At 36.4% G+C, this 21,708-nt stretch overlaps 1 protein-coding gene across 1 annotated transcript in view; it reads left to right on the top strand.

Moving 5' to 3' along the window:
- Positions 1-504: 504 nt before the first annotated feature.
- Positions 505-21,708, top strand: part of LOC148950668 (melanopsin-B-like) — a 78,465-nt gene continuing 57,261 nt past the window's right edge. The window contains exons 1-2 of the mRNA XM_089091915.1: positions 505-618; positions 2,854-2,988. Coding sequence (XP_088948041.1) covers positions 505-618; positions 2,854-2,988 — 249 coding nt within the window. The remainder of the gene's footprint in view (positions 619-2,853; positions 2,989-21,708) is intronic.

Genomic DNA, 21,708 nt, shown 5'->3' with positions numbered 1-21,708 from the left:
TCGACGCCACTCAAAACAAGCGCTAGCATAGGCCTAAATTAGCCACCAAGGTTACTTCTAGATTCTTCTGCTCTTTCAATGTCCTGTTTACCAAATCAGTCCTGTCCTTTTCATAAAGTAAGCTAAGGCTCCCCCTTGACTAACACATTTTTCTCAATTTTTTTGACAACATTCTTGCTAAGTATGAAATTTTTCTTGTTCCCTAGGTTAACATGGGTACCAAGGAAACACGCGCCTCATTATCTAGCAAAGTCACTAAAATGCTTCCTTTTTTCTGTTTCTTAAATATAGTTCAATAGCTTACTTTTTATAGCTTTTAGTTTCTTTACTTCAAGTTGCGGATCTCTTCCTCAAAGTTCTCTAATAACATTAAATGAAAAGATCAGAAATAAGATTGTTAACTGTATTCATTTACATCTATTAATTTTTGGCAGTTTTCTCTTCAGAATGTTTCAAAAAGCACCAATTTTTGAAAATTGAATTCCGTTAGTCTTCATCTACTACATGACGTCAATTGAAATTCCGTCAGTCTTCATCTACTTCATCTACTACTCATCTACTTCATCTACTCTCATTAAATACATGACGATCAAAGTCGTTTGCATCAAAACTGTTAAGGTGATATTATAGAGCCTCTTAAGCTTTATTAAAACTATTCCACATACTATGCTTCTTATTAGTATAAATGGGAGGACTAGAAATGAACCTTTGCGGAAGAACTCCTGGGAAGTAGTAGGAGGCAGATGCGCATGTGAGAATTTATTTTGGAGGAGGGATGCGTTGACTCAAACCTTACTAAAGAACCATCTGAAAAGGATATTGAAAAATATGGAAGATATTTGTTAATATGTCAATATTTGAGAGCGACATGGCCACATCTGCCCTAAAATGTTCATTCTGATTTTACCCTTGTGATAGGATAACTGAAATATATAAGAAGAGGTATATAGAGGAGAAGGATTAAGGAGAAAAATAAATATGTATTGCCACTTATTTCTGATATTTAATGAAAAATACAGAAAAGCTTTTGGGTCGAGCAAAAACTAGTATATGAATCTAACTTACAATGAATAATAGAACCAAAACGGACAGAAATTACCCCAAATCAGTGTTGAACTGCAGCTATCACTCTGAAAATCCCTTAAAGGGATTTATGATTATTAGACGCTTCATATCTATCAACCCTAAAATTCTCACACGCACAGTGCATATCCATAAGTATTGCAACGAATACGCCGTTTGTTAGCAACACCTGTTGCTGCTAAAAAAAAAAAGGCACTAGAGCTAAAAATTCACATTAACAACTGCCATCCCTAACTATCCTTGAAGTAGAATACAAAATTTTTTTGAAAGATAGAGTTAGGTCATCAGTTCTAATTTATTAGTGTTATTTGGGAGCTGAATTTGATAGTTCAATTTCCTTTACATGTACATTCCTTTACATTCCTACTATTTCTTTTACATGTTTTATTTTTTTCTAAAATATTTCCTTTACATTCCTACCATTTCTTTTACATGTTTTCTTTTTTCTAAAATATTTCCTTTACATTCCTACCATTTCTTTTACATGTTTTCTTTTTTTCTAAAACATTTCCTTTACATTCCTACCATTTATTTTACATGTTTTCTTTTTTTCTAAAATATTTCCTTTACATTCCTACCATTTCTTTTACATGTTTTCTTTTTTTCTAAAATATTTCCTTTACATTCCTACCATTTCTTTTACATGTTTTCTTTTTTTCTAAAATATTTCCTTTACATTCCTACCATTTCTTTTACATGTTTTCTTTTTTTCTAAAATATTTCCTTTACTTTCCTACCATTTCTTGTACATGTTTTCTTTTTTTCTAAAATATTTCATTTACATTCCTACCATTTATTTTACATGTTTTCTTTTTTTCTAAAATATTTCCTTTACATTCCTACCATTTCTTTTACATGTTCTCTTTTTTTCTAAAATATTTCCTTTACATTCCTACCATTTCTTTTACAAGTTTTCTTTTTTTCTAAAACATTTTCTTTACATTCCTACCATTTCTTTTACATGTTTTCTTTTTTCCTAAAATATTTCCTTTAAATTCCTACCATTTCTTTTACATGTTTTCTTTTTTTCTAAAACATTTCCTTTACTTTCCTAACATTTATTGTAAATGTTTTCTTTTTTTCTAAAACATTTACTTTAATTTCCTACCAGTTCTTGTACATGTTTTCTTTTTTCATAAAATATTTACTTTACATTCCTACCATTTCTTTTACATGTTTTATTTTTTTATAAAATATTTCCTTTACATACCTACCATTTATTTTACATGTTTTCTTTTTTCTAAAATATTTCCTTTAAATTCCTACCATTTCTTTTACATGTTTTATTTTTTTATAAAACATTTCCTTTACATTCCTACCATTTATTTTACATGTTTTCTTTTTTTCTAAAATATTTCCTTTACATTCCTACCATTTCTTTTACATGTTTTTTTTTTTTTTCTAAAATATTTTCCTTTACATTCCTACCATTTCTTTTACATGTTTTCTTTTTTTCTAAAATATAAAAATCATCTTATGCTCAAAGGTTTCAAAAGCAAGTTTAACTTAAATATAGCCACTGTTTCGACCCCCCCCCCCCATAAAAATTACATTACTTTTACGTGTACAAAAATTTTCAAAGCTGCTGTTTTTTAGCATGTCCGTTACTATGGAGGAGGGCTACTCTTAACATATTGGTCATTACCATGAACTATTGTAGTACTTCAGTATTCAATTCTGTTACGCTCTAATGGTTAATAGCATAAAGTATATTATGCTATTTGTTTTAATTCTATTAAACAATTCATAAATTTAATATTTAATTTTTAGATACAAGGCATAAGTAACAGACGTGAAAGCGAAGATTCCTTATACACATATTACGCTATTTACCTTGCTTCAGTAACTGTTGTTGGAATATCTGGGAATATTTTTGTTATTGCAGCTTTCATCAAAGAGAAACAGGTACGACCCTATATTTGAAAACTCTGAAGTTGACTAGGCTATTCAACTTGTAGTCGTAATTACGAGAAGTATTTCTTTTGTTTATTTATTTACTTTTTTTAGCCGTTCCTCATTTTTGGCCGGTCCTCATTTTTGGAAAAGATTATGTTTTTTAAAGTAACAAATTACTCATGTATTTCAAATGATTAAAACCATTATGCATTTGTATGTAGTGGGTAGTGTATCAACGCTGAAATGTGAAAATAAGTAAATCCTAGCTAATTGCCTGAATCCTGTTTTTTCCCTTTAGGCGAGCCTTTTTTGGTACCCCCCCCTTTAAAGCGAATATTAGTCATTAATCGTATCTTGCTATATCAGTGAACTTTTTTAAATCGTTTTTTCAATGTCTACATTAGTTTTCACTGTGTATCGTTTTTATCTTACTTGACGTTGCCGTGTTTTGTTTGGTCTTAAAGTACAAATGACATCAAAATAAAGATATCTTCCCCCCCCCCGGGGCCCATCCTAGGCAATTCTTATCTAAAAAACAGGATGTGAGATGTTAGTAGTAGTAGTAGTAGATTATGACTCACGATCTATGTTGTACCACAGGTTGTGAACCGTAGAAACTTTACATTAAATACAGAAGTTACTTGAAGTTGACATCCCTCCAGAATGTTTGTGAAGTAACTTTTTCAACTAATGGTAATACTTATAATGGTAATGATGCCCAGTTACTTCACTAAGGATTTTCATGAACTATATTTCATAAAAGCTGCCAAAAAAAACCAAAAAAAAACCCGAAGTTACTTTTCTGTCGCTTTAAGTAGTAATGTAACGATAACGTCAGCAGTAGTGACTACGATAACGTCAGCAGAAACGAAAAAGTAAGTTTTTCGTTACTTTTGGTTACTTTCGTTGCGCTTGGAATGCAGCCCTAGATTTCTCTGGAGCATAACCTCTTACAATCCAGGTTATAAATTTGCCATTCGGTTTGTCGCTGGAAAAGGCCTAATATCCCTAAAGACCACCAAACACGTCCCAGCCTGTCGCAGAGACGTCAACCCCAAAAGAACATTAATAAATCGTAAAAAACTCCATCCTCAAGTTCAACCTCAAGCCCAACTTCAAGAAAGATTAAGTGTGATCTCTAACGATTTATTATTTATTATCTAATAACAAAATTAACCAATGCTAATGATGACGACTGAATTGTCTTTTTATTATTATAAACGTCAGCGGTTTGCACAAGGAGGCCTGATGTTTTACTTCTGATATGAGCCTCAAGTCATTTTGACGACAGTAGCTTCATATTCCAGCTAATTTTTCATCTAAAGAGGGGAAATAGGAGATATCAATTTTCTATTTCCATTCCAGAGAATATCTCTTTTCCATTTTGTGGGAAAGAGGAGCTTCAAGTTGATATAGGAAGGATACCAGCCAGGATACAAGAAAAGGGATTGATTTACCTATTCAATTTGATCGAGTGAGTTATAAGTGTCAGTTTAATAAGCGTTTTTACTTAGTGTCTTTTGATTTACCATAGCTGCCATTCTAAAGCAAAATTTTATGGATATATTATAAAGGAGGGATATTTGCCTAAACTGATATATTCTAGCATGGTCGTCTCTATTCGTGATATGCAGTACTTTTTATATGATACAACTGTTTTTATGAACATTTACAATTATGCCATAAACGAGTAATTAAAAAAATGAAATAAAAAAAAGTCCTGAAAAAAAAGCAAGGGGCTATGCTAAAACCTAGAACAAGCAGGGATAAATAATAATTCCTGCAATAACAATAAATTAGAATTATTACAATTCAACCTTAAAACGTGCAGAAGTTTTTATGGATGAATGACAGAAGCACAATCCCAGAACTAACGAAAATCGAAGTGAATAGTCAAGTAAAACTTAAAACAAACAGAAATTACCAGGAATATAACGTAGAACTTTGACCCTCCTATAACTCTGAAAGGCCAAAGCGTGATTTGCACTTTACTGAAAACGGTTTGTTTTTCAAGCAGTGTTTTTTATTCGTAATGACACCAATAACAACACAACAACAAAAACCTGTTTAGAGACTAATTGGGGATTACAAATAAAAGCTACCTGGGGAGTGAGTATATCCCCTTCTCAAATCCTCTAAACGGCCTGGGTGTCATTTAAGCTTTACTGAAGCAATGCGTATTTTGAGTTATGGGGAATTTGCTTGTCAAAACATCATTAAAAGAAGACAAGTGCGGCAATAATCAAGATTACGCGAAAGAACTGATGAAAGTAGTTTGATTATTTAAAATATAATGGTAGCCTATTAATTCCGTGAAGTCTCAGAGATTTTAAGTTTTTCAATATTATAATGGTAAAAGAAAAGCCATTTAAAAGATATTTTGCTATATCTTTTTGAATTGAAAATGGCCGAAGGTACAATCTTTTAAAGAAACTTGCTTTGAAAAACACACTTATTTACGAAATCAAGCTCTTAACCATGGATGTCTGCATGGGAGAGGACAAGGGGGGTCAGGGCCCCCTTGAAAATGGGGGACTGTAAAGTAAATATGAGGGAACCAAAGACAAGAGAGCAATGTAGAGAAATTCAATAAAAGAGTAGCAGCAAGTGAAAAAGTAAAATGTGTGTGGGCTTAAGGTTGGCTGCCTAGCAAATAGGTTTTGACCCTTAAAACTGTAATATAATATCTAATTTGGGACTGAATGACTCCTTTCCAGCTTTCCACAAACATTTTTTCTATATAATTTGATTGGTGTAAGCAAATCAAATTCCTCTTGGTAACGAATTACAATCAAAGAGCGATCCTTATCAATAATGAAAGCATAAGAACCTAAGTTTTATTAACATTAAGTCAAATTGTCAGCTTCTGATCGAGATTCTAAATAGGCTATCTATTTTTTCCAGTTTGAAGTTAAACATAATAAACTATTGGTACAAAAGAAAGTTCGCATAATAGAAAAAGAAGGAATACAACCTAGAAAGAAGAAAATCTTGATCAAAAATACGCCATCAAGCTCAGCATGTCTGAGTACCCTTGAGCGGATGTCTGAAGCCCCTATAAAAGGAAAAGTTTAATGTCGTATTTTCCCTAGTACAGATGCGTCTTTTTTTTGTGTTTCATTATTATATATTTTTTTTTGTCACCAGGAGTGATTAGTGATAGGTCAAGAATATACAGAAATAGCTATAGAGCCCATGCGGAACGGCAGATGACCAAGCATTATAGAAACAATTCAATTTCCATTATTGGGGCAAACTGAATCATTTTGCGGCAGATGGTTGGCATAGAATGCATCAGGAAGGCTCAACATACAAAACAAGACACCTGTTCAGAACACCGGGTGGCAGAAATTTAAGAAGGCAGAAAACAAATAATAAATGGCAAGCATCAAGTAATATTCCTGAATTTATACCTAGGAATCAAACGGTAACAGCACCCAAGGTCAAAATAGTAACACGGAAGAGAACTGGTAAAGCCCCAAAACTTTGGGGCAAATGGTTTGTGGGCATTTAAACGGAGGAACCAGTCTCTAAGGGTCAACAGAGCTGTACCTTTTCTAAGACCCCTTTATAGTTTAGAATGTTGTGATACGGAGCTAAATAATGACTTATCAATTTTATATTATTTTAAAATTGACTGTTTACAACACTTACCATGAATACTTGATGCGCGTTAAAATTTTTAATAACAAATAATGTTTTCAGAAGGTTTCCCCTTAGTGCGCAAAATAGCGTTAGCAGATGCCATAATACCCTGACATCGGTAACAGGTCACAAACTGACAATTTTGAGGAATGTCCATTAAAAGTTAGCACAGGGAATAAAGAAATAAAGGTAACAGTGATATTATATAAACAACTCCAAATTCCTTGTATTTTAGGAGTGGACGCTCTAAAAAAATATTTAATCGTGTGGGAGCCCATAACCAATAATATAACCATAACCAAGCCAACAGAAACTAATAGAAAAGTTTTCGTAACAACGGATAAAAACAGTGACAGTCCGGAAAATAATTTAAAACTTGAACAGGAAAATAACAATAGAGGGAGGAACAACGGCTCAAGTCTTAGTGAGGTCAGATACAAAGGAGGTAATAACAAAACGATAGACCCTATAATAGGTGGATACACTCTAAAGGAGTAACCTTCAATTTTTGTGGAAAATCAAATCATTAAAATTGAGAAAGGTATCGCATATTCAAAATTATCGAATCTAAGCAGTGACAAGGTAAAGCTAAAAACAGATATATAATCACTAGGCAGTCCAAAATTAAGCATAAATTTTGCAAGCCAAGAGTAAATTTTGCCGAAACCACAACCACAAGAAGATTAAGGAATGGAAAAAACTGCTTTTTTAAAACAGTTTAACTTAAAACATTTACCGAAAAAATATTAAAACCCAGGTGGGATATATTTTATGGGATTATAAATGGACTTTTCAAAGACACAAAGCTGATTATGGCCATCTTGTCACCATACCCATCTTGTCATCACGTTACCCATCTTGTCAGTCTCCCTGAAGAATTTTGCATTGTATGTAACCCAATTAGTGATTTTTGATTTACGCGAAAGTAAACTATCGTATCGACATTTTGACTGACGAATTCAGACGATTCGAACTGGATCTATTAGGAGTTTCAGAAACTCATATCCCAGGGGTAGGAAGCATGAAATTAGGTGATATAGAATTTGTTTACTCAGGCAGGAAGGATGGGTTACGTAGAGAGGAAGTAGGGCTCATGATGAATACGGAAGCTGCTAAGTCTTGTTTAGGCTGAGAAGGTATTAATAATAGAATACTAATTGCTCATTTTATGACTAGAAAGTTCAGGGTATCAGTTATAGTAGTATACACCCCTGTAGAACCGACTGATGGAGATACTAGTGACTCAGATGAATTCTACTTACAGTTACAGGAGCAAATAGACAAGGTCCCAGGTAGAAATATTATGTTATTACTTGGAGATTTTAACGCCCAGGTTGTTAGAAATAAGGATAGATGGTATCCCAGCTTAGGTAAATTTGGTTTATGAAAAGAAAACAGTAATGGACACATACTTTTGCAATTTTGTAGGTATAACAATCTAGTTATAACCAATACGGTGTTTGGTCATAAAATGGCTCATAAGCTAACATGGTATTCACGTGAGGGTAAGACAGCAAACATTATTGATTATTTTATAGTAAACCGAAGACTGGCAGGATCAGTATAAGATACTAGGGTATATAGGAGCGCTGTTATAGATGTTAAAAGTAAAGATCACCATCTAGTAGTGTCAAGGATTAATTTAAAGCTGAAAAATCGGAAGGGTAATTACCTCTCGAGACGTTATGATGTTAGTAGACTCCAGGATGAGAATTTAAGAGAAACTTTCCAGGAACAGTTGAATACTAAACTTGAGAGTTTAAAATTTGATAATGTGGAAGATAGTTGGAATAATTTTAGAAAAATAATTTGTGAAGTTGCTGAAGGTGTATTAGGGAAGAAAGCGTGAACTGCAGCTAAGAATATTAGTGAAAAAGCTTTAAGTTTAATAGAAAGGAGAAAGGACTTGTACAAGAATTATCTGAGTGATAGATCACATGAAAACAAAAGAAATGTAAAGAAAGTGGAGAAAGCATTGAAATATGAACTAAGGAGGTGTGAAGTGGAGGCCATGGATAACTTTGCCGAGGATTTAGAAGATGCAGCTAGACAGCATAATAGTAAAAAATTGTACTGGCACGTTAACAAATTGAGAGGTAGTAGTCAATCCGGACTTGTCCCAGTTAAAGATAGGAATGGGGTGGCAATTAGCGATAAGACAAAAGCTAAAGCGAGATGGGCCGAACATTTTGAGAATTTGCTTAACCAAGATAGAGTTGCAGGAAAAAATATAGAGGAAAATGAAAAAGTTTGTGATGCCTTGGATGTGAAGGAAGATTTGTTTTGTGAGGAGGAATTAGAAACAGTACTAAAAGGATTAAAGAATAATAAGGCTCCAGGTGCTGATAGGGTAGTAAATGAGTTTCTTAAATATGGTGGCCCTGAGGTTAGAAATAAGTCATTGGAGATTATGAATATGATTTTTGAAAAAGGGGAAGTACCTAATGATTTTAGGAAAACCTTAATTAAGCCACTTTATAAGAAAGGTGATAAAAGTGAGTGTGGTAATTATCGAGGCATTAGTCTGGTCTCTGTAGGTAGCAAATTGCTTAGTAATATGATACTTTTTAGACTGAGAGATGCCGTAGACAAAGTTTTAAGAGAAGAGCAGTGCGGTTTTAGAAAAGGTAGAGGATGTGTTGACCAAATTTTCAATCTTAGGTTAATAATTGAGAAGTGCCTAAGTTTTCAAACACCTTTGGTCCTCAGTTTTATAGATTATGAGCAAGCGTTCGATTCTGTTGATAGAGGAGCTTTAGTAAAGGTTTTATCCTTGTATGGTATACCAGACAAATACATTAATGTGATTAGTGCTATGTACGAGAATAACACTGCTGCGGTTAAGGTAGGAAATCAGGTTAGCAGCTGGTTTTGTATTAAATTAGGAGTTAAGCAAGGTTGTGTTCTATCCCCCTTTATAAGGATTATTTTGATGGACTTTGTTTTAAAGAGCACAGGAAAGGCAATGGGAGACCACGGAATCAAATGGGGAGGAAAAAGTCTCCTGGACTTGGATTATGCTGATGATTTAAGCATCCTAGATGAAAGTGTGAGTAAAATTAATGAAGTTTTAGAGGCTTTGCGAGTTCAGGGTGCTAGTATTGGTTTGAAAATTAATGTTAGGAAGACTAAGTCACTAGGGCTAGGAATAAGTGAAGATGAAAAGGTGATGTTGGGTAATGAAAAGATTGATCAGGTGGGCAGTTTCACTTACCTTGGTAGTATTATTAGTAAAGATGGTGGGGGCAGTGAAAATGTTCAAAATAAAATAGCCAAGGCTCAGGGTGTTTTTTTTCACAGTTAAAAAAAAGTCTGGAAGAATAGGAAGATAAGTCTGCAAACCAAGATTAGAATCTTAGAAGCTACAGTGATGACAGTGGTCAAATATGGCTCTGAAGCATGGACGCTCCGAAAAGCGGATGAAGATTTGCTAGATGTTTTCCAGAGAAATTGCTTAAGGATTGTTCTGGGTACCCGGCTGACTGACCGTATTTCAAACAATAGGCTATACGAAAAATGTGGTTCAATACCGCTTTCTAGGTCTATAATGAAAGAAAGGTTGAGGTGGTCAGGGCATGTTGTTCGGATGAAGGATGACAGATTGCCGAAGATTGTTCTTTTCGGCCAACCATCTAGGGCTAAACGGAAAGCAGGTCGTCCCCGTCTGGGTTGGGAGGACGTCATAAAGAAAGATTTAAAGGAAATGGGAACTTCGTGGGCGGGTGTAAAATGGGAGGCTTTGAATAGGTTGGGGTGGAGGAGGAGCATGCGTAGCTGTGTTGGCCTCAGGCGGCTTGGTGCTGCGATGAGTTGTTAGTAGTAGTAGTAGTAAACTGTTTGGCGAGCAAAAATTGGCGAAAATATTCGGTAAAAACTACTACTGTCAAGGATTCTCTTACAACCGTTGAATATGTTCTTTCTGCCTCTGTCAGAGAGCGGCTGGCGTATTGGACTATTGAATCTTCCACCTCAAAACTTATATTCTATAATACCACTTCCATTCCATATGCTGACGCGTCTGTTTGTAAACAGAATTCTTGTGACAAATCTGGCAATTTAAGTACCGGAGCGTTCAATAATTCCCTTTAGAGTTTTGCCAGTGCTTCCATAAGCGTCTGTTGGACATTCAAATTTCCCTAGTTTTTTTTAAAAGATATGTCAAAGGCTGAGCTATTTTCGCATAATTTGTGATATATCGTCTGAAACAGCTTAGCACCCAGAATACTGATCTACAACTTTTCCGATCTTTTGGGAGTTTAATTGCTCTATCACTGTGAATTTTTCTAGGATTGGCGAAATCGTACCCTGATTCATCAAATATCCGACAAAGATAAATTTTGGTAGCACAATGTTTATCTTTTCTTGTTTCAGTTTTAACCCTGCTTTTTCGAATTTTCCTAGCATTCTTTAAGTCCAATTAAAATTTTCTTCTAGATTTTCAGTAAATAATATTACATCCCCTAAATAAGCTAATGTATCCCTTTTTCTTTTTGTATCTAATCCTGTGCTTTTTCCTTGTTCCTTGTCTTTTAATACTAGATTCATTAGTTGGCTAAAACAGTTTGGACCAAATAATAAGTCAAAAGGCATATGTTCAAATGTGAACGTTCTTCCGTCATCTAAAATTACTGTTGCCTTGTGCTTTGTTTCTGGGTCTAAGGCTATTTGCCAAAATCCTGCTATCAGGTCAAAACTATGGTAGTATTTGGATCCTCAAAGCAAATTTAATATCGTATTTATTTGTGGCAATTTTACACAGGAATTTTTCTTATCTGACCTTTAAACTATTTTTAATGAAATGGCTATTATAAAAAATGTATCAGATAGGCTTGGGGAAAAAAGGGTGTGGGGGGGCTAGTTGTCCTTGGATATCTTTTTACCCTTACAAATTGAACCAGAACTTACAATTTCCTATCACCTGACCCTACTCTGAAGTTTATACGGGATTCCCTTTCATGAGAACAGTATATACACCCAGGACAACACTTACAACGCCTGTCCCATGGGGTCTGGGGGGTGTGTTTGTTATCTAGTTATTGAAAGGTTTTCAAAATACTGACTGTCTAAAAATTTGTAACGGGCGGGTTTTGGGAAAAAAGAGCGTGGGGGGGGGCTAGTTTAACTCTCTTGACTCATAAAAAGTGAACTAGAACTTTAAATTTCCAAACAAATGAGCCCTCTATGAAGTTTATACGAGAATCCCTTTCATAAGAACCCTACATGCCCTTAGGGCATAACTTAGAACGCCTTCCCCTGTGCCCTGGTAGGTTCTATTGACACCAGATTTTTTCTTATCCGACCTTTAAACTATTTCTAACAAAATGTCAATCGAAAAATTTTCATCAGATGGGTTGGGGGATAGCTGTCCTCGGATCTCTTTTGACTATTAAAAAGTGAGCTCGAACTTTCAATATCCAATCAAATGATCCCTCTCTGAAGTTTAAACCAAAATCCCTTTCATGCGAACAATATATGCCTCAGGGCATAACTTAGAACGCCAGCCTCCGGGCCCTGGGGGGTTGTGACGACACCTGAGTTTTTGTTATCTGACTTTTGAGAAATTTTAAACTTAATGCCTATCTCAAAATGTTTATTGGATGCATTTGGGGAAAAATGGGCTTGGGGGAGCTAGTTGCCCTCCAATCTCTTTTGACCAGAATTTAACCAGAACTTTCAATTTCCAATCAAATGAGCCATCTCTGATTTTTTTAAGAGCATCCCTTCAATAAGAACCACATATTCCCCAAGGGCAAAACTTACAACACCTGCCCTCGGGCCCTGGTGGGGCTGTGTCGACCCCTGAGTTTTCGTTATATGGTCTTTGAACTATTTTTAAAAGAAGATATCTCAAAGTTCTTATCGGATGGGTTTGTGGAAAAAAGGGCGCGGAGAGGGGGGGCTAGGTGCCCTCCAATCTCTTTTGACTCTTAAAAAGTGAACTAGAACTTTCATTTTCCAATCAAATGATCCCTCTTTGAAGTTAATAAGAACATCTCTTCCATAAGACCCATATATGACCCCAGGGCATAACTTAAAACGCCTGCCCCCTGGCCCTGGTGGGTTGTGTCAACACCGGAATTTTTGTTATATGATTTTTCAACTATTTTTAGCAAAATAGCTATCTTAAATTTTTTATTGGATGCATTTGTAAAAACGGGGTTTGGGGGGGGGAGGCTAGTTACCCTCCAATATCTTTTGATGCTTAAAAAGTGAACTAGAACTTTCAATTTTCAATCAAATGAACCCTCTCTGAAGTTTATACGAGCATTCCTTCCATAAGAACCATATACGCCCCCCGGGCATAACTTATAACCCTTGCCCCTGAACACTGTGGGGGGGGGGGAGTTTCCTGCTCAAATACATAATTTCCAGAACTTTCAACTACGTTGAACAAAATGGCTATACCAAAATTTTGATGGATGTGTTTGGGGAAATGGTGAGCGTGAAAGGGGTGTCAGTTGCCCTAGAATCACTTTTGACTATTTAAAAGGAAACTAGCCATTTAAATTTCCAATCGTATGAGCCCTTTCTGAAGTTTCTACGAGAACGTTGTCTATACAAAGCCTTATATGGCCCCAGGGCATAACTTACAACCCTTGCCCTGAGGGCTGTGGGGGAGTTGTCATCCTCAAAAACCTAATTGCCAGAACTAAAAACTACGTTTAATAAAATGGCTATCTCAAAATTTTGATTGGATGTGTTTGGGGAAAAGGTGGGCGGGGGGGGGGGGCTAGTTGCCGTCAAATGACTTTCGACTATTAAAAAGGGCACTAGCCCTTTGAATTTCCAATCGAATGAGAGTTTTTTGAAGTTTTTATGACGACGCCTTCTATAAAAACCTTATATGCCCCCAGGGCATAACTTAAAACCCTTGCCCTGAGTGTTTTGGGGGAGTGTCCTCCTCAAAAACATATTTTCTATCTGGAAATCAACTACGCTGAACAAAATGGCTATCTCAAAATTTTGATTGGATTTTTTTGGGGGAATGATGGGCGTGGGGGGTGGGGGCTAGTTGCCCTCCAATCACTTTCGAATAATAAAAAGGGCACTATCCCTTTCAATTTCTAATCAAATGAGCATTTTTTTTAAGTTGCTATGACAACGCTTTCTATAAAAAACATATATACCCCCAGGGCATAACTTAAAACCCTTGCCCTGAGAGATGTGGGGGAGTGTCCTCCTCAAAAACACATTTTCTATCTGGAAATCAACTACGCTGAACAAAATGGCTGTCTCAAAATTTTGATTGGATGTGTTTGGGGGAATGATGGGCGTGAGGGGGGGGGGGCTAGTTACCCTCCAATCACTTTCGACTATTAAAAAGGGCACTAGAACTCTCGATTTCCAATCGAAACAGCCCCCTTTGAAGTTTCTACGACGACCCCTTCCATACGAAGTGCCTCTGGGGAAAAAAAATAAGAAAACATTGGAATCGTATGGCCTTTACTATTCTAAATAGCGGCCTTTGTGATTAAGGGTCCATTTTTAAAGAATTGTAAAAAAATTCAAACTTTATCTTAAAGAGCAAGGTATTGACGAGGGGGCGAACCACCTAATGTATGTAATAAAGACATATGAATATAGAAGGTCGTTACGTAAGTCAATTCGTAAATTTCGTGTATTTATTGCTAATAAAAACGTTCGTAAACGTTCGGCAGGCGTTGTAAGTACTGATCTGGGGGCATATATGTTTCTTATGGAAGGTATACTTGTATAAACTTCAGAGAGGTTTCATTTGAATGGGAATTAAAAGTTGTAGTTCATTTTCTCAGAGTAAAAAAGATCGGAGGGCAACTAGCCTCTCCCGTCCTCAACGCCTTTGGGCGTATCGTATGGATAAACCCATCCAATAAAAATTTCAGGTGACTATTTTGTTAAAAATAGTTCAACCATCAGATATTAAAACTCCAGGGTCGACACAACCCCCCAGGGCCCAGAGATAGGTGTTGTAAGTCATAATCTGGCCTTCTAATCTGACAATTGTATATTCCTTTACCTATCCTTTGCGAGAGATCGAGAGTCTGTAATAGCAATGTCCCCCTTCTACGTATTCTCGAACGAAAAACCAGTCACGAACACATTCGCCACTACAATATGAAGCACCTTCAATACATTCCAGTCAACATTTCGTATTTAGAGCTCTGTCAGTTAACATTAAAAATTGAATTGGGCAAAAGGTTTGGCTGTGATTACAGGTCATTTTTTACCCATTCAGTGAGTTGGTTAATAGAAGAAATACCTTTGTTTGTCCTGATATTCATTGTTATGTAGCTACTCTTGGACCACGACGATTGGGTCATGGAATCTAATATTACACAGGTATTGGAGGGGGAGGGCGAAGAGGATTACCTTTGACACTGAAATTGAGGAAAGCCTCTAATGCCACCAGAGTAATCTGGCAGCACTCCAGAAGCCAGCGTAAATTCTAGGCGGCATAGATTTCTGCTTGTCCCATCTCTGGTGGTTTACACAGCCGTCAGGGTTCTCTGAAAACTTTACTTTCCGTGTGGTATACAAATGCCACACTATTCGGCCCCAGGCACCATAAAGATCGAAGTCCCCCAATGCCCTCTCTGTCCCTCGAAGAAAGATCTCTTGCTGAGTACAAAATTCTCATCCTAAAGAGAGTTTAAGGTATAAGGAAAATAACTCTATAATTACGCAGTTACCGTCCGTGAATTTAGCTGAATGCGCAATCACAAAAAAATGCCGTTACTTTTATTTAGAGAAAAATAAAGATACCCACGCAAAGTAAAGGTGATAATTAACAGAACAAAAGAAGAGAAAAATAAAGGACATTTTCTTAATGAAAAAAAAGAAACGAAGGTTTCAGCACCTTCCTGCTAAGACAAATGACCGCTAATCCGGTAGATTGGCTGGAGCCTCGTACGCCACATAAAATTATATGAAATCATCACATAAAATAATGAAATAAATAACACCAACTTCAAAATCACCAAACTTATTTATCTTCTCTTCTTTCTTCTTTTCTACCGCTCCACTGCAGCTACCCTTGGCTCATGGATCCGCGACTATATCATCCACTTGGGTTAATTCCATTGCCATTCTGTATATCTGTCCAACCAATCAAAATTATTGTCTTTTTTGCTGTTCATCAGATTTGGGATTTCGAAGAAGGTAGAATCCACGCGATCTGTGAAAATTAATTTTGCTATGCATGATTAAATCTAAAAATTTCTCACTCTCACAAAATTTATACTTAGTAAAAGCGTAGAATTAAATTCTGGCACATTCGATGATGTCAACCATCAAGAAAAATTGGCTGAACTAGCTTCTTAATCTCCGGAAACAACCCACATCTCAATTAAAACGCGAATTCCCCTTGGCATAATTTGATGTAATGTATGGCCGAAAATACAAAGGCCTTTGAAAACGATAGGGGTACAGGGAAATGAACTAAACATCTGACAGACTATGGATATCTTTTTATTGGGTCCTATCCCCTAATATAATCGAATGAATAATTCTCATCGATTCTCTGTTAATTTGTCTCAAAAATTGTTAATTTTTTCATGGATTTATCGACATCCGAAATTTCCGCATATTCTGGTACAATTTTGGAAATTTCAAGCACCGTTGATAGGGAAGCCATTTTGTCTACTGGTAAAGTCATTTTTGTTTTAATCTAGAATTTTATTTAGTCTTCTCGACGCATTTTTACCGCATGCTACCAGCTGTGGCAAAGTTAGTTTTAGTTGGGTGTTATTACGCCCTTTGTAAGGGGTATAATTACGGCCTGAAATAAAAATTTCACTAGCAAGAGCATGTTATCTATGCAGACTATGCACCTGCCTTCTCATCTGACAATTGTATATTCCTTTACCTATCCTTTGCGAGAGATCGAGAGTCGATAATAGTGTAAAGTATTTGGAACATAAATTCGAGAAGGCTTTTTCTGGTGTCTCGTTTCTTAGAGATTTGGCCATGTATATGTCAACGAGAACAGTCCAGGGGGGGTTTTTGGGACTAAGGCTAGTCGTGGGAAAGGGTCCGTTTCCAGGCATGGTTGAACAACCAATAGCTGGAACTTCCGTTCCAGGAAAGCTACATTCTTGGCTCATTTCTAAAGGCAGTCCATCGTTCGCCTTCGTCGTAGCTAGTTGTTCTTGTGCTACCTAATTTTCTCTGTGTGTATTCTCACATTATTCAATAAAGACCTTATACCAACGTTTACTGACTATCTTCGAATTTACGTAAACCATTACATCTGCCAATTATAAAAGGGCATATAGAAAGAACTAAATAGAGGTTTACAGAGTGGTGGCAAGCGGTTAAGACTAGTGGAGCATATATCACTAGGGGAAAACCTCCAAGTGACATTTGAGTGACCGTTGTAAGTACTTACGACATCTTACGCTAAATACTGGCAACATATTGAAGAGCTATTTCGCCCGCTACCAAAATTGCTTGTGATATTGAGCCGCAAATACTACAAAAGACTGATAAAAAGACATCGAAATGTTACGAGGTATTACACTCTCTTCTATTCAAAGCGCCTTCTTGAGAAACACTTTCTTTTAAATGAACATTTTTAAATAGGCTGTTACACAATGCCTAATATGGATTTCCTCGCGATAGCTTCTACCTACTAATTCAAATTTCTACAACTGAAAGTCTCCGGTTGATTTCTACCTTCACTTAGCCATTTTAAGTTTGGTGTATTTTTTTACCTGATTTTATACATTCGACGTGTGATCTACATTTGACAGTTTCCAAACAAAATTTAACATTGTGAATTCGATAATCGAAAATTAATTCTCAATTGTGACTCCATTTGACGCTAGTGATTTAATTGAGACCAACTGCAATTGGATGTAAGACAGACGACCCTTCGTAAGTGATTTAACGCGGTTAACCAACCCAGTAAATTTTATTAGACCCTTGTTGTTAGAAGTGAAGTTTATTGCCCAAAACCTAGCGTCCGTACTTAAAGAACTGTGTTTAAAACCAACATTTAAATTTTTAGAGTAATTGCTTTTTCAAATTTTTGATCTCAATATGTCAGTTTTTATTCCTATACTTGATCTTGTGGAAATTGGATATAACAAAAAGGTTGCTTTTGATTTTGTAAGACAGTGAAGGATAAATGGCATAGTTCCACCTCTTTTATTTGACTCAAATGATCCTGATTTCGATCAAGATGAACTTTATGATTACCTTCAAAATATCAAGACATGGGTCCCAACAAACCCTCCAACTCCCCTGAGCACTACCCCAATTAATCCTCCAATAGAACAGCCTCAACAGTCCCAAGTAATAGGATCGCTAATTGACCCTTTTTTTTTAGTAATAACGCCACTCACAGAGTCAAAAAGTGGAAAAATAATTAAGTTTGGTACAAAATTTGTTACAAAGTTACAAAAATTGCAGTTGTTGTTAAATTGGTCTGATTCAAAAGCTTTGCGTCATTTTTGGCCCATGGTTTGTTTCGCTCCTTTTTTGTGAATCTGGATCCCACGATTATAAATTTGTCAAGTTTAAAAGGTGGATTACTTGTAGTATATGCCCCAGGCAAAATAGTAGGCAAAATGGTTGCAGAGTTTGTAGGCGTGGCTCAAATTAAGGATGAAAGGGTATATCTATTCTATAGAAGGATGCAAAAATTAGGAAGGTCATGTAGGGTGTCCTTAGAAGCCAGGGTTGATGGTGTAGTTCTTGGAAGATTTGTTCTTAATTTATTCAAGGAGTGGATAGACCGTCCTACAAACGGTATTTTTTGGAGAATAGTGCAGATTTTTTTTTTGTTTAGGTGATGCATATAAGGTTGCAATACAATATGAACAGATAGAACAGATAGTGGGGAAAGGAGACACGTCTTCTTTTTCCGACGAATATCTTTCTGCTCTGACGAGTGTGAAATTCGGACTCAAAGATAAAGGTTTTCAAGGCCGTGGGCGAGGAAGTGTTCGTTGTCGGGTAAGTTACGAGTGTGGGCAGAGTAGGGATAGTTATTCTGATGAGAGAAGAAAAGTGTCCTACTTGCGGGGGGAGACACAGCGTTACGGAATTCTAACAAAAATGCGGATCATGCGGAAAACCAGGTCACCCAGCGGTTAATTGTTGGGATAATAGGTCGTATGAAAAGAGGGATACGCGTCATGAAAATATACAGTGCTATTTTTGTAAGGAATATGGACATATTCGAGCCCATTGCGAAAGAGCGAATACTCGTAGAAGTGCTACTCCGGGAAACGAGTGAACCGACCAAAACTGGGGGGAAATGGTTGGTAGTAAAATTATACCCCAAAAGATTTCTAGTACTAAGTTAAATGTTCAATTTAAACCAATAGAGCAAATAATGTTAGATTCCAGTGATATTTTAACTAGCAATAGCAAACAATCCAATCAGAGTCGGGGGGGGGAAACCTAGAGGAAGTTCTATGCTATCTTGGGCTACTTTCCAAGATAAATGATAACATTCAGTTCCCAATGCTCCACAAGATCAAGCTAGGTGATATAGTGTTCGGCATTTTTAGATTCAGGTTGTCATAAGTCGATAATTAGCAAAAGACTGTTTAACCAAATCTCCCCTCAATTTCGACAAAATTTTATGCCAACGTTAGCTCGTATAAAATCACTAGGGTCCGAGTCCCTGCCAATTACTGGGAAAGTCATGCTTCCGCTTTGTGTTTCCGACAAGAACCGACAGAAGCGTTTAGATTGGGAGTTTTTTATTTTTCCTAATGTTGATTACGAGGTAGTTTTCGGATGGGACATTTTGCATGCTCTGAATTCCACAATTGACCTCCATACAAATTCCATTACATTTGGGTTATCAGCTAGACAGAATAACCCCTGCAATTTTCAGTCGTTTTGTAGAGGTAGTGTTGTATTACCAAAAGCCCTTTCAGTTGGCCCTGGAACTATGAAAATTATTCAATTAAACTTTAAATCCAGAGATGGTAATGACGTTGCAAACAGTTCTACAGTTTTATTCTACCCTTCAGATGATTTAGTAGACAATTTGAAATGCTCAGTACACGTGGTCACTCGTAATGCTAGTTTGGTGGCTATCTTTAATGATAGGGACACGGTAATAAAACTGTCTCGCCGCACGATTTTAGGAGAGTTTTAAAAAATTTCTAATGAATTGATTGAGGCCGCTAAGGCAGATATAAAAATAGAAACCGAGATAAGTTCTTCACAAAAGGAGGAATGGGATGATGATACTTCTATTAACGGTTTCCAGTTAGATCATCTCACTGGTAAGCTTTTACTGAAAGGTAAATTTCGCAGCATTCTAGTTAAATATAAACAAATTTTTTCGCGCCATAGTTATGACATAGGAAAGAATGACCTGTTTAAATACAAAGTTGTAATTGATCCAAATATTCCACCTCCACAACCAAAATGATTCAATTTACCACTTGCCATGAAGACGTCTTACAAAAGCATATCGCTGCGCTTTTAAAGGCTGGCGTCATCAGACCTGGACGAAGTGAATTTTGTAGCCACGTTTTCCTAATTGGAAAGGCGAAAAATGGCGAGGTTGCTTCAAAACACAAATGAGAATTGAATAACTCGAGAATAATTTGGGACATGAGAGGTATTAATAAAATGATCAAAGATTCAGCGTGGCCTATGCCTCTTATCAAAAATGTCCTTCAGAAATTAAGCTCCAAAAATAAATACTCCATTTTGGACATGAAGCATGCGTATTATAATGTCGAATTACATAAAGATTCACAAAAATATTTTTCATTTAACTCACCGGAACGAAAGATGTACACTTTTACGAAGTGTCCACAAGGGTCAAATATCTCTCCTCAAGCCTTTTGTCAGTGGGCTAGCATTTTATTTGATACCGAAACTTTTGGAAATATTGTGACATTATACATTGATGATATTTGTGTTGCGAATAGGGGTGACGATAATGATTATTTGGCAAACCTTGAAAAACTGTTTGAAAGGCTTTTGCAAAATAATGTTAAATTGGGGATGAATAAACGCCAATTCTTCACTGAGCGTCTGGAACTATTAGGACATGAAGTGACTCCAGCGGCGGGCATTGCGCCGCTCAAGAACAAACTTGACGCCATAAAAGTCATTCAACCTCCCAGAGATATAGCGGAACTTAGATGTTTCTTAGGACTAACAAATTGGTACCGCTCCTTCTATTTGAATTACGCAAAATTATCGGCACCACTAACGAAGCTACTCAGAAAAGATTCAAAATGGTCTTGGGGAAAAGATGAACAAGAGAGTTTTAACTCGTTAAAAATGGAAATAAACAACCCAAACTCTGTATTTTTAGTGTTCCCTGATCTATCAGAGAACGCTTCATTTTCGAATGGCGGTAGATACATCCGGTGATGCTTGTCGCGGTTTCCTTCTACAGAAAGACGTCACCGGACGGTTAAGGCTAGTCTCCACATTCAGCAGAGTTTTTTCATGCGAATTTATGAAAATGGATAACATTTCAGGTGAGCTCGTTAGATTGGTGCAATCTATAAAACACTTTGAACTTTATATATGGGGAAGGGACTTTTATTTTCTAATCGATTGTGAAGCAATTACATTGCTCTGTAAGTGTAAGGATGGGTAATCAAAGCTATACAGAATTCCGCTAGTATTAGAGAGTCCCTTGTATCACTGGCACCATATACCAGGGAAAACACACGCTGCCGACATATTGTCTTGACCAGCGAAAGAAATTGTAGATGATAATAGGCCCTTTTCTATGACCGTTGATGATTTCGAATTTTTTGTCGCACCAGCAAAATTGAAAGAAATTAATCATTTAGGTTTAGACCACAAATATATTGGAAAATTTCAAACAGAAAACAAAACATTTAAAACTTTAATTGAATTTATTGAGGTGAAAGGAAAAAGGTCAAAGGTCTGTATAGCTACCCAGGAAAAGGGAGCTGGTTTTGAGGTCCCGTGGGATGGTACTGATGCCTCACGGGATGGTTTTGTTACACTGCGAGATGGTACTGATGCCTCGAAGGGCGGTTTGGATACCCAGGAAAAGGGAGCTGGTTTTGAGGTCCCGTGGGATGGTACTGATGCCTCACGGGATGGTTTTGTTGCACTGCGAGATGGTACTGATGCCTCGCAGGG

Source organism: Artemia sp. Qi Xiang Cuo, chromosome 7, assembly GCF_049724085.1.
Source record: "Artemia sp. Qi Xiang Cuo chromosome 7, ASM4972408v1, whole genome shotgun sequence".
Taxonomy (NCBI): Eukaryota; Metazoa; Arthropoda; class Branchiopoda; order Anostraca; family Artemiidae; genus Artemia; species Artemia sp. Qi Xiang Cuo.
Note: the sequence above shows the minus strand (reverse complement) of the source record. Positions and strands in the feature narration are given on the sequence as shown.